Below are 14,438 nucleotides of genomic sequence, written 5' to 3' on the forward strand. Positions count from 1 at the left end.
GGTCAGTCATTTGTACAGTTTTGTGCAACAAATCGATAGGTTCACAAGACATTGTAAACCTTGATTTTCAGTTTAGGGTAACCTTGAACTTGCCCAGGAAATTGAATCCTTATTATAACCTCTTATTGTGATCCATTAGGTCTAGTTAGTATCAGGTCAAGGTTTTGGTGTTATTGGCTTTAGATATTCCTGCAGCCAGATATTTTATACACAGTAGGTACTCAATATATATTAATTGATTTGCGAATAAAGGTGTGCTCACTAATGCCACCCCTCAATAATGATTGCTGCTTTTGTGTAAAAGTAAGTGTAAAGAGCACTAGATTTGTCTTCAGATGGCTTGACTTTCCAAATGAGACAGTACTTTTAATCACTTATCTTATAGGGTTGTTAGAGGATCAAATGAGATAAAGTATAGAAAAACAGATATGTATAAGTTCCTATTATTTTGCCTCTTGCTACTTTGCCCAAATGTTTTATATTACTAGTATCAAGTTTGCCAAATTCTTACAGTATTGAGTGTTTAAATATTTTATAATTTGTAATTACTTAGTTTAATTCCTATTTATTACTAAGACTAGTAACTGTAGTTACCCTTAAAGGCACTGTCTACTAATTTGTATTTCTGAAACATTTTTATAATTTGAAAGCTGATATGTTTAGAATATACCTTCTTGTGGCCCATAATAATATGTATTATCAGTGTTTCAACAGGAACTTGATACTAGACATGACAAGTATGAAAGACTTGTGAAACTCAGTCGTGATATAACTGTTGAAAGTAAAAGGACAATTTTTCTTCTCCATAGGATTACTAGGTGAGTCAATCTTTGATTTCTCTGCTGACATGAATTGTAATTTTTCTTTAGTGTTTTGTATATTGATGAATTAGAACTTGCTTTATGATACATGATGTAGATTTTAAGAAATCCTCATGAAACACATTTTTGTAAGGAATTTTGCTACGTATCACCAGGAAAAATATTTTAAAGATGAACTAAATTTTCATTTTTTGTGCTCTAATAAGCTCTTTCGTAGAGAGAAAATGATCTTATGAAGAAGGACAATATAGTTATAATGAAATGTCTAGGGTCTATTGTATAGGTTCACTGAGTTGAATAAATGTTTATCTTTTAAACATCAAAAATAACAAACACTTTGAGGTTTACAAGGGACTTTCCTAACATTTCTGAGAAGGAATTAGCAGGTATCAACATATTTTACAGATAACTGAAAAAAAAAAAAAGCTAGTAGATTTTGGAACTGGGCTTAAAACCTAAGTTGCCTGACTCCATTGCATTGTATCACACTGAGTATCTTTGTAATCTCAAACTTAGGATTCTTTCACAAAGATTTTTTTGGTATTAATGTGGTTCTCTAATTAACATTTATAAATAAATAAAACATTTAAAATTTTTGTCCTTTAGATGTATTTAAAGCGTATTTTATTGATTTCTCTTTCTGCTCTAAAATATATTGTTGCTTATATTGAGGGATAAGTTTGTCTCTGGAATATTTGCTCTCTAGTTTTGTATAGATAATATTGTGATGATTCTACAGACTTAACTCTATTCAGAGTTTGATATTGACCATATTTGCTGAATGAGTAAGTTCATTCTCCTATGCTTGAATTTCCTGGTCTATCTAAGAATAGAAGTTTCTGCCTGTTTACCTCATGCATTAAGGAAATATTTAAAGTACGGACAATGTAGAATATGTCATCCTTGTTCAAGGACTGTGCCGATCTTTTCCATATTGTCTTGATTGTAGTATAGGTGCTTCTAGAACAAGGAAGGAAAATACTTCAACTTTCTTCATGTTTCCTTTTCTCATTCTTGACTTGACCTGAGAGACAGAAATTAGTGTAGTTATTCATGAATAGATGGGAGTTGATCTGATTTTATTCTCAGCTGCCACTTGAAAATGTTACCCCCAAATGCCCTGTGTGGTACTCTCATTCATTGTGTTTCACAGTAGAACTTGCATTTCCAAAAACATTGCCCCCAAAAGCAGGCTTTGAAACAACAAAAAGTGATGAAAAGAAGGTTCAGGACAGCTAGTTTTTCCTTCAGAGCCAACTCTCCTGCATTCTCTTATAGCTGAATTATTTCAAATGTATCTCTTTTAAACAGATAATTTTATATTACTGAACTTTGGACCTAGGGTTATAAGACCTAGGGTCGTGCCTTGGCTCTGACTATGGTTCAGTCACTTATCTTCTGTCACCGGAATCACAGTTTCCAATAAAATAGCAGTTATCATACCTGAAGTAACTGCCTCACTGCGTTTTGGGGAAAATACTAACTATAAATCTAATATTCATATCTTTGCAAATAACTACATAATGTGTGAATTGTTATCATTATTATTAGACATACTAATGTACATTAGGATAAGGGACACGCAATAAAAACTGGTTGAGCTGTCTAATTGTCTGAAAGCTCCATTTTCACAATTACAGTGCTCCTGATGTGGAAGAAATAATGAATGAATCAGAAAGTAAACTGGAAGCTGTCAGACAGAAGATTAAGCAGGTAGCCCAAGAGCTCTGGGGAGAAGATATGTATCAGTATCACCGAGCTATTACTCCAGGTAAGACTAAATAGGCATTATAGCTCATCAACCAACTACAAACTCTTGATATATAGAAACAAGAACATGTATGGATGTATATATGTATAGGTACATATGCATGCACCCACATATGTGTATATATGTACACATGTGAAGTAAAATGAAAGGAAACTAGAAATGAGTACGTGAGCTAATAGACCAAAAGAAAAAAGAGAGGATAAGAGAAGAAAGGACATTTCATACATGATGTGAAGGGACATGTTTTGAACTAGGGTAAAAGCATTGTTCCATTGAAATGTTTAAAAATCATGTTAGTGAAATTGACACCATCTTTTTATTTTTATTTTAAAGTTGAATTAAAATCTGCCTTTAGCATTTTTCTTGATTTTCATCTTTTTTTCAGATGAAAGGAATTGAGGGTCTCTTCTTCTCTCCTAGAATTTGACTTTAAGAAAATTTTTAGTACTTTTCATTTACTCATAATATGAATGAGTTTATGATAAGCCAATTAAAAATTTCTGTTAATATTTTTGCTGACAAGTTTTTGCATGTTATAATGTTAAATCTAAAATTAGAACAATGCTGACAGTATGATGCTTATGAATAGTTTGCTGCTTGTAATTGTTGAGTGCTTGTTTTGGTGTTACTCCAAATAGTTGTTCTTTTGACTTGAAGATAAAACAATTCTGGCATTGAACTAAAGGACTTCTGTGCTTTTCCTCATTAAGAATAGTGCTAATGGCACGCAGAGCATTTCCCCAAGGGATGCTTGTTTGAGCTCAAACATTGAGTATAGCACTAATAATTGAACAACAACAAAAAGTTAGTCCTGTTTTCTATAATACACATTTCTTATCAGTGCAGATTACAGATTGTCCCAGGGGATTGTTAAATAAACAAACTAATAATTAGATACTTGAAATAAGTCTTTTTTTTCCAACATTTTTTGTGCTTTGTCATGGTTCTTCCTTTTTCTAAAGGCCAAGAATTCAGAGGAAGTAACGTTTGTCTTAGGACTCTCCTAACATCTACCCACCTCAGGAAGAGAAAAATGTATTTTCTTTTCCGTCTTCATAATGATAATAGTCCACATTTGTGTAGTACTTTTAAGGTATACAATAATAATCATAGCAAAAGTTGTTATGTAATCAGCAGTCAGATGTTTCAGCCCATAAATTCAAGCTCAAGTTCTAAGTAAGGTGAAAGTTCTTACTATTGTGTGACTGAGAAGGTTAATCATGGGGATAAGAGGAGATATAACACTAGAAGTTGTAGCACAATTGCTTCTGTGAAGGCTTTGAGGGCCAGGGGGACCATGTGCTACTCTTTGTACCTCGAAGAAATTTAATACTTCTAGACATTTTAAAGCATTGTAATGCATTTAATGAGCTTGAGGACAAAAACATTTTTATGGTATTCTTAACTTCTATATAATTGCATTCTTTAATAGAGTAGTTTACTTATCCTGAAGGTCACATCCACATCCCCCTTTACATATTTTTATTAAAAGAAAACATGCTCCAATTTCAGGAAATGGGCACTGCTCAGAAATACTAATAAAACAAAAAAGAGGAATAAAATTACTGTTAACAGTAAAATAAGTCATACAACTTATAGTTTCATAAGTATACAAAGAAGAATCTGAAGATTAAGCATATTAGTAAAGGCCTAATACAGAAAACAGCCAAGGACAAAGACCCTTAGCACTCTCCATGAGAGATCTCCCTTCAAGTTGAAATCATTAATATACCTTATGATTATATAGTACTTTGTTTTTTTCACAACAGTTCTATGGAATAGGTAATACCAGTATGGTCTCTACAGTTACAAGATTAGTCAGTGTTGGACCTGGTTCTTTAATGTTGATCTTCAGTCCATTAACCAACACTCTTTGGAGCTAGTCAGTCAAATACTTTCAGGTCCATTTAACTGTTATCTTTTAGTTTTTATCTTTCTATGTAAAAAAAGCACAGGAAGAGTACATAAGAGAAAATGAGGAGAAAGAAGAAAACTACTTATTTCTGTTATGGAAGTTAATACAGTGAATAGCAATGTCATTCTAAGAAAAATAGTAGAAGCACTCACATATTCTCCGAAGTCAAAATCCAAGAGCCAACTATAAAACCAATGGCTTTAGAGTTATATGTACAAAGTTTAGATAATAAATATGATGAACTAGTAATTCTAATGCAGGGAGTACCTAGCACATAGTAGTCCCTAAATAAATACATATTGATTGATTGGGATGTTAATTTGACCTTATACTTTTCAATGTGACTTGGTGGGATGGTGTCCATAACAAGAGTATGGCTCTGCAAGGTTATACCTTATTCAAAAGGAAAAGGATTAAAGTACTTCAGGTGGGTGAAGCATGATAAAAGGCATTAGAGTAAGTATAAAAGGGTCAGAAAGAGAAGCAAATAGTCTCCTGGCAGTAGAATAGAAAGTCCAGGGATGGGAAACCTGTGACCTTGAGGCCACATGTGGCCCTCTGGGTCCTCAAGTGCAGCCCTTTGACTGAATCTTAACTTAACAAAACAAATCCCCACCCCTGATAAAGACTCTCCAGTCAGGATATTGGTGAAAATTTTGTCACCAACACACACACACACCCCTATACACATATATGTGCATATATGTATGTGTGTATACACATACATACACACACATATTACAGGGTTCAATCTATACTTCCACATCTATATATCTAGCCCTAATCTCTTCTGAGTTTGTCAGATGTTAACAACTGCCTATTAGCTAATCTAAACAGGTCTAAAACAACTCATTATCTTTCCCTCCAACCAATTCCTTCAAAATTTTTTCTCTTGAAAGTATCACTCTTCTTCCACTTGCCCCAATTCACAACTTTGACATCTTTGATTCTATCCTCTCTCTCACCTCCGTCATTGCCAAGTCTTATTGATAACTTATCCTGAAAATCATTCTTTCTATTCATACTCATTTGGCTACCATCCTACTTCACCTCTCACTTAGACTATTGCACTTAGCAAGTCAGTCAGTATTTATTAAGGTCTTATTATATGCCAAGAACTCTTAAGTGGTGGGGATACTAAGAAAGGCAAAGTGAACTTCCTCTGTGTCAGTTGCATGGAGGATGGATTGGAGTGTGAAGAGATGTAGGTTAGGGAAACCAACTAGAAGGAGATAACAGTAATCCAGGTGTAAGGCTGCTCTGAGTGAGCAGAGTGAAAACTGTGAGTAGAGAGAAGGGGGCATAAAATCCAAAAGATTTTGTGAAGATAGAAATGATAAGACTTGGCAACAGATTGGATCTGTGGAGTCAGTGTGAGTGAGGAGTTGAGGATGAAATTGAGGTTGTGACCAGGAGAATATTGATGCCCTAGGGCAAAACTAATAGGGATGTTTGGAAGAGAAAAGGGCTTGGGGGAAAAGATAAATAAGTTCTGTTTTGGCTTTACTGAATTTGATATGTCCACTTTAAGATGTCAGGTGGGAGATATAGACTATATGATAGATGTTAGGACTGGATAAATAGATCTAAGAATCAGCTCCATAGAGATGATAATTGAACCCTTGAGAGCTGATGAGATGAATGAGAAAGTTCAGAGAGGGAAGACAAGAGAACCCTGGACATAGCTTTTCAGTTCGGTTAGTGGGTATGATCTGAGGCAATATCCAGGAAAGTCAACTAAGGAGCAGTCAGATAGGATCAGGACAGAGCAGTGTTACAACAATCTTTAGAGAAGAGAATGTCAAGAAGAAAAGGGCTCTCAATTGGGCCCTCACTGCTTTAAGATGGTCCTTTCCCATTCTAATTAACTAATTCAACACAATGGCTCTTCCAGACCTTTTCATTCCTTCTCAAGCCTTTGACCTTTGACACTATAAATCACCTTCTACTCCTTGATACTAGCTTCTTTTTTTGCTTTTAATGATACTTGTCTCTATGGGTTCCCTTCTTGTAGTAACACACACTAACTGTAGAAATCCCACAGGGTTCTGTTCTAGGCACTCTTCTCTCTTTATACTATTTCACTTTGTGATCTCATCAGCTCTTACAGATTAAGTTGTCATCTCTGTACTGATGACTCTCAGATATGCTTATTCAGCCCTAGCCTTTTTCCTGACTTAGTCTAGAATCTCCAAGTTAACTTTTACAAATTTTGAACTGGATGTCTTATAGTTATTTTAAACTTAACATGTCCCAAACTGAACTTACTCTCTTTTTCCCCAAATTTTCCCCTCTTCCTAACTTCCCTATTATTGTCAAGGGTATCACTGTTCTTTGTCACCAGACTCAAAACCTAGGTGTCATCCTCAATTTCTCACTTTCTCAGCTCCCACATCCAGTCTTCTGGACATACCTGTTGATTTTACCTTATTAACACCACTCATACCTTCTTTTCTCCTCTGACACTGCCATCATCTTGGTGCAGGTCCTTATCACCTATGCCAGGACTATTGCAGTAGCTGGCTGTTTGGTCTCCCTGCAAGGAATTCCCACAAGTCTCTTTCCTATTCTAATTTATCCTCCACTCAGCTATGAAATTGATGTTCCTAAAGTGCAGGTCTTATCATGTTACCTCCCTACTCAGTCAACTCCAGTGGCCTTCTCTTTCCTCAGGGATCAAGTATAAAGTCCTCTGTTTGGCATTCAAAGCCCTTCATAACCTAACCTCCTACCTTTCTAGTCTTCATACACCTCACTCTTTCAATTCAGTGATACTGACCTCCATGCTGTTCCTTGATCAAGAAACTCCATCTCCTGATTCTTATAATTCACTGTGTCTCCCATCCTAGTACTTTTCACTCTTCATCTTCTAGCTTCCCTTATAGTTATAGCTATATATATAGCTTCCAGCTAGTCCCTGCTAAAATCCCACTTTTTACAGGAAGCTTTTCCTTATCCCTTCTAATTGTAATGCCTTCCCTCTGTTGTTTATGTCCTGTTTATCCTGTATGTAGCTTTTTTGTACATTTATTTATTTGTATGTTATCTCCTCCATTAGACTGAGTTCCTTGAAAGCAAAGACTATTTTTTTTGCTTCATATCCCCAGAGTTTAGCACATTGCTGAGCACATATTAGGTGCTTAATAAATGTTTAGTGACTGACCTCTCTCCTACCTTTAACACCATGGGGACATCAAGATTGAGAGAAGGCCGCTGGATTTGGCACTCAAGGTTTTATTGGTAACTTTGCAGGTAGCACTTTTGGTGGAATGATGAAGTTAGGATTATATGAGGTTAAGAAGAGAAAAAGTGGAAGCATTGGTCATAGACTGTTTCATTAAGAAATTTAGCTATGAAGGAGGAGAAATACAGGATGATAGAATTGAGTAGAAACAACATCCTATTTATTTTCCATACAGCTGCCATAATAATCTTCCTAAAGCACACTTAGAACCATGTCACTCCACTGCTCAAGAATCTTCAGTGGCTGCTTTTACTGTGTCTAGTAGAAAAGACAAAAGCTACTCACCTTGGTATTTAAAGCCCTTCATGATCTGGGTCCAGTCCACCTTTGCAGTCTTACTCAACCTGCATTCTAATCAAATGGCATATTTGCTGTTGTTGGTTCTTGGAACTTTATCTCACATAGTGTGTCTTTTTACAGACCATCTTCTATGTTAACAATGTACCCCTTTAATAAGGATCAGCCATTTCTTCCATGAAGCATCTCTTAATACTTGTAGTTTTTAGTTTGTAAAAACTTTAGATTTTAGTTTTTCCCTTCTTCAGATTATCTTTTATTTATTTATCCATTTTCATGTTGTATTCCCCAGTAGAATGTAAGCCTTTCAAGGATGGATACTCTCACTTTTTTGCCTAGCACAAAGAACACAGGTACTTAATATGTATGTTTGTTGAATTAATTTGAATATGCAGTTTCTGAAAGAACTTAGGGAGGTAAGATAGTTGCCTTTAAGAATTTGAAGGATTGTGATGTAGAAGAGGGATTTGAATTGTTTTGCTTGGCTCCCAGGGACTCCCTGTGTTAAAGTTGTGAAATGGGAGCTTTACGCTCCTTATAAGGAAATACTTCATAACAATTAGAACTATCCAAAAATACTGTGTTGTTTCAGAAGGCAATGTTTTATCCTTAATAGTTGTGTTAAGGCCAAGATGGAACACAGTAGGACTATAAACTTTGTTAGGTTTTTTAATCACGCTGTTGATTAATAGAGTTTATAATCTATAGAGACCCCTGTGCTTATTTTCACCATAACTGTCTAGTTCTGACTCCCTCATCTTACATATGAAAAGTTTACTTTTTTTTAAACCATTATTGAATTAACACTTAATCTTACTTAAATTTCATCTTACTAGATGCAGTTTAATCATTTTAACCTATCAGTTTTTTGAATTCCTTGTCATCTGACATGCTAGTAAACTACTCAATTTTGTTTTTAACCTTTAAATTTGAAAAGCAGATCTCATCAAATTTACTGTTAAAGTTTCCTGAGTCATTGTACTTAGATACCTGCCTCTGTGCTGTGATTGGCACCTTAATGATTAGTTCAGGTCATTAATCTTATTCCAAATGCACCTAATTGCATCTAGCCCATATCTCTTCATCTTTTCCAGAAGGATTATGTGAAAGACATTTTGTCAGATGCTTTGCTCAGTTCTAGGTATGTTGCATGTCTACAGAATTTCCTTAATCTACCAATTTATCTACTCAGTCAAAAATGGAAATGAGGTTAGTCTAATACAATCTATCCTTGTGAAGCCATGCCTGTTTTTAGTGGTTGTTGCTTCCCTTTGTTTTATTTTGTTCTTCAGTCTTTTCCTGTCATGTCTGACTCTTTGTTACCTTGTTTGGGGTTTTCTTGGCAAAGATACTGGAGTGGTTTGCCATTTCCTTTTCTGGCTCATTTTTTTACAGATGAGGAAGCTGAGGCAAATCAGGTTAAGTGATTACTGAGTATCTGAGGCTAGATTTGAAATCTTGAAGATGGGTCTTTTTGATTGCAAACCCAGTGCTCTATCTCTTGAGCCACCTCACTGCCCCCACCTTTAGTTTAATGGAATGTAAGTTGCCTGCTTGCAGATAGTGAGGTAGATGTGTCTGATTCCTTTCCAACTACTAGAAGATTTCAGTTGTGTTTAGAATGACTTGGCACTTTGGAGACTGATCACTAATAAACATTATTATTAGTTGTAATGCAAACATGATCTGACAAAAGTTGTTCTTGAGCTGATTTCTTTATTCCTAGCTTTTCATGTAATTTGTTGTGTTAGTAGGCCACGAAAACAGAAGTGTCTACTTTTTTGCCAGTAAAATCAAAATTTGCCCATAAATTTCTATAGAAATCTGATAAAAAGTTCACATAAAGAAGAAATAGAGCTTGTTAAATTTGTTTTGGCTTTCTCCCCATCTCTTTTAGGCTCCAGAATATGGGTGTGTGCTGACTTATGTGGCTGGGTTTTAATTTTAGTATTTGGTATTAGACAGTATTAATTTTAAAAGTATGGGAAGGAAACATACCCTGTATTAATGTCAGAGAGGTGGGAGTCTACTAGGGCAGATCGTTGTATACGTTTTCAGAAATAATCACTAGAGTGGATATTTTTGCTTAATTGCTTTTTTTTTAAATTTGGGACATTGTTTAGCATTTTATTTTATTTTTTAATATATTTTACTTTTTTTCCCTGTTACATGTCAAGACAATTTTTGGCACTCATTTTTACAAGATTTTGAGTTCCAAACTTTTCTCCTTCCCTCCCTTCTCTTCCTAAAATAGTGGGCAGTTTGATGTGGGTTATACATGTGCTATCATGTAAAACATATGTCCACGTTAGTTACAGTTGTGAAAGAAGAAACAAATCAGAAGGAAAAAAACCACGAGAAAGAATAAAGTAAGTGAAAAAAGTATGCTTCAATCTGCATTCAGAGTCCATTAGTTCTTCATCTGGATATAGATACATTTTCCTTCATGAGAATTTTATACTTGTCTTGGGTCATTATGTTTGTTGATGAGAAGACCTAAGTCATTCCTAGTTGCTGATTCTGGATGGATGATGTTTTCCTGGTTCTGCTCATTTCACTTTGCATCTGTTCTTATAAGTCTTTCCAGGTTTTTCTGAAATTTGCCTGTTTATCATTTTTTATTGTGCAATAGTATTCCATCACATTCCATCACATTCATATACCACAGCCTGTTCAGTCTTCCCCAAATTGATGGGTATCCCCTCAATTTCCAATATTTTGCCACCACAAAAAGGGCTACTATAAATATCTTTGCAAATGTAGGTAGATCCTTTTACCTTTTTGATACCTCTTTGGGCTACAGATCTAGTAGTCATATTGCTGGGTCAAAGGGTGTGCACATTTTGATTGTACTTTGGGCATAGTTCCACATTACTCTTCAGAATGGTCGGGTCAGTTCACAACTCTCCTAACAATTCATTAGTGTCCCAGTTTTCTCACATTCTCTCCAACATTTATAATTTTTCCTTTTTGTCACATTAGCCAATCTGGTAGGTGTGAGGTGGTACCTCAGAATTGTTTTAATTTGCATTTTTCTAGTTAAAAGTCTCTTAGAGCACTTCTTCATATGCCTATAGATAGCTTGGATTTCTTCATTTGAAAACTATTTTTCTTTCTTAAAAAAATATTTACAAGAAGGTATTCACTTACTTGAGGGAGAAATTCTTTTTTTCCAGAAATGATTATGAAGTAAAAAGAAATAGGAAAAGGAGTTAGGGACTGGACCTGTGTTTTTATTGGTATAGCAAACTTCCAGATAAGAAAACTTCTACTTTTGGAAGTTGACACCTTCTTTGCAACCTCTAAGCTTATTTGGATAGAGAAGTGAGGTAAAGCAATCCCTGGAGGTGTCAGAGGCTGGCTAAACTCAGCCTTTGCTGATTCTCTCTCCATTGATTATGCCATGACGCCTCTTATGTCATAACAAAAAGACCTCAATAAAGCATATTTTAAAGTATAGAAAGATATATGTGAAAAGTAGAACTATTATACTATACTTCTAATTGCAGAGTGTATCATTTTGTTTAGTGAATAGTCTGAATCATAATCTGCTTTTTGTAAAGCTCCAGTTAAATTATTTTCAAATATTTACAATAACAGTCTTTTGATTCTATAAGAGCCTGCTTTTATATGGGATATTGTAATTTGTAGCATTTATTTACTTACACTTATGAAATCACAGGTCTAGATCAAGTGAAACAGGGTTTTAATGACCTTAATTTATGAGGAAATCTTTTGTATACCATCCTTTGCCTAAGGAAACCCTTCTCACTACTACAAAGGAAAAATGTCAGTCCAGTCTCGCTCAGACTGACAAAATGTGAATTAGTGCTATATGAATGAATGATGGGAAAAGCTCTTATTAAATACCATGTGCTAAGAAATACAAAGAGAAAAGTGAGATATAGTCTCAGCTCTTCAGAAGGCTCACATTCTAATTGGAGGAGACAATACACATATGAGTGTTCAGCTGTAGGGCAGATGGTAATGCCCAAGACCTGGTTATCTGCCATCTTACTGGGAAGACTATAGTTAGTATGTTCCTCTTCACTGAAGCAATGAGAGCTATTATGTTTGCCTTGAAACTAGCAATTTGGAGGGAATAGATTCATGACTCTTGGAAAGTAGGGAGTGCGTCTAAGACTCAGTGATGGGGAATCTGTGGCTTCAAGGCCATCTGTGGCCTTCTAGGTCCTCACGTGCAGCCCTTTGACTTTTTTACCTAAGTTTGGATTCAGTCAAAGGACCACACTTGAGGACTTATAGGGCTACAATGCAGGCTCCCACCCCTGGTGTTAGATTAGAATAGTTGCTTCAGGTTCTTTCCTTCAGTAGTGATAATGGGGAGTAGTAGTGGGTGTGGACACCAGAAGAGGAAGACTGGGGTAAAAGGGAGATGTCAGTGGGATCTGGATAGGGTTAACATTACATGCAGAAGATTGAAAAATAAAAGCTTATGAATACAAAGATTAGGTAAAATCTCACTCATTTACATTCTAGCAGGTCATTTGGTTCATAGTTATTTTGTTTTAATATTTGAGTAATATAGGAGAGACAGCAACATAGTTGAGATATTTAAGTAGACAAAAGCAGAAATAAAAATACTAAAATGTGGAAAGGATAGAAATTTAGAGAGCTAAGATTTTTATATTTTAGTCCTGATTTATTACTAATTTAAAACTATTAGCAATTCATTTTACATCATGATCTTTGCTAGCCTTAGTCTGTAGTTAAAGTACCCAAGTTCCATAAAGAAAAATAAGGAAAAAAATGAGAAAAACTTAATTGATTCTTCCTGTACACTCATACATATAGGAGAAAGGGAAAACAACAAATTACATAAATTGCCTATAAACTGCTCTCTTACTGGCAGCTTATTCTGTAAATAATCCTATTTGGATTAAATCCAAAGTAAAAGCAGAAGGGGAAAAGTATTGTTTGATGGAATATGGCAGTAGATTGGAACTTTTCACCTTGGGAATTATTCATTGAAAATAACGGATGTCCTTTTCATCAAGTTGTAATATAACTTGTTTAAACATCCTTTTACCTGCATGTGACTGAACATGCTTTTTAGGGTTTTCAGTCACATGCTGTCCTTGAACTCTCTATATTGTAAAAGATTACTCTGAACCAGAAACAAAATGGTGATTCAAAAAAATAAAAACTAACAAAACTAGGCCAAATGGTCAGTTGCTGGACCTGACTTTATGTTTATAAAAGAGTTAGGAGGGAGAACGTAGGCTTAGTTCTCCTGGGGAAAATAATGATATATGCCAATAATGCTTAATTTAGAGAAGATACATGTTGAAAGTTTTAATTTACTTAGTGTCATTTTTATGTCTAAAGAAAATAGAATTGTTTCATAGGTCAAATAACCATAAGACTTTATTCCAATTATATTTGCTTAAATTTTAGGCTTTTACTTTTAGGCTTTTACTGCTTGAGAAGGTAGTAGAGGTATAGTGACTGAAGAACTGGCCTTTGAGTCAGGATGACCTGGATTCAAGATCTTGACACATTACTGCCAACCCATGCCCTAGGTCAACTATCTTAATTATAAGTTGAAGACTAGTTGAAGATCTCTATTGATAGGAGGGAGTTTCTTTTCCTCATTGGGAGCTTCCTATGCAGTGACATCACATATCCTCTGGGCTTAATTGTTTAAAACAGATGACTTAAATGAGAAGATATCATGTAGGTTGAGATTATTAAATAGCTTGCTGTTTTGCAACATCATTCTAAGCATTTTCCTATTAGTATTATTCTGTACTGCTGTGCAGAAGAGGAATGACTATTAAAAGAGAAAGTTAAAACAGGGCAAGGAAGATGAGAAAGAACCACCAGCAATGGAAAATAGCAATTCCAAGGAAAAAATATGATAAATGAAGTAAAGAAAGAGAAACTGTGGCCAAGAAGGGGAAAGTAGAAGAAACCTTGGGAATGAAGGATAAAATAGTACAAGAAGTTTATTCTTGCTATATGGTTTCTCATTTCTCATAGAAAAGGCTAATAAATTGTCACTGAAACTTTTATTAAGGAAAAAATTGAACGAATGAATGAAAAACATTTACTACTGCTTCTCTGTGCCAGGCACTGTCCTCAGTGCTGAGAATACAGATACAAAAATGAGACAGTCTTCATCAGGGAAGCCTGGGCTTCCCCAGCATACCCAACTCTGTCACTATTGTCACAGGAGTTTTGGCCTACTTTGTTTCTGACCTGTGAAGGTCCTCCCTTCTAGGGCAGCCTGGTGGCTCTCTGATCCCAGGGGCTCATTGTGTAGGTGCCAGACTTAATGTGGACTTTAGTCCTTTCTAATGTACTGCAGCTCAGAACTCCTGAGTTCAAACAACCTACCAGACCTAGCCTTCCCAGTAGAAGGGATTA

At 35.3% G+C, this 14,438-nt stretch overlaps 1 protein-coding gene across 7 annotated transcripts in view; it reads left to right on the plus strand.

Annotated features, from left to right (window-relative positions):
* TSNAX (translin associated factor X) overlaps positions 1-14,438 on the plus strand; it is a 65,846-nt gene that overhangs the window by 38,774 nt on the left and 12,634 nt on the right. For all 7 annotated transcript variants that reach the window (XM_072647482.1, XM_072647481.1, XM_072647487.1 and 4 more), the window contains 2 exons: positions 704-818; positions 2,462-2,592. In XM_072647482.1, the coding sequence (XP_072503583.1) occupies positions 704-818; positions 2,462-2,592 (246 nt within the window). The remainder of the gene's footprint in view (positions 1-703; positions 819-2,461; positions 2,593-14,438) is intronic.

Source organism: Notamacropus eugenii, chromosome 2, assembly GCF_028372415.1.
Source record: "Notamacropus eugenii isolate mMacEug1 chromosome 2, mMacEug1.pri_v2, whole genome shotgun sequence".
Lineage (NCBI taxonomy): Eukaryota > Metazoa > Chordata > Mammalia > Diprotodontia > Macropodidae > Notamacropus > Notamacropus eugenii.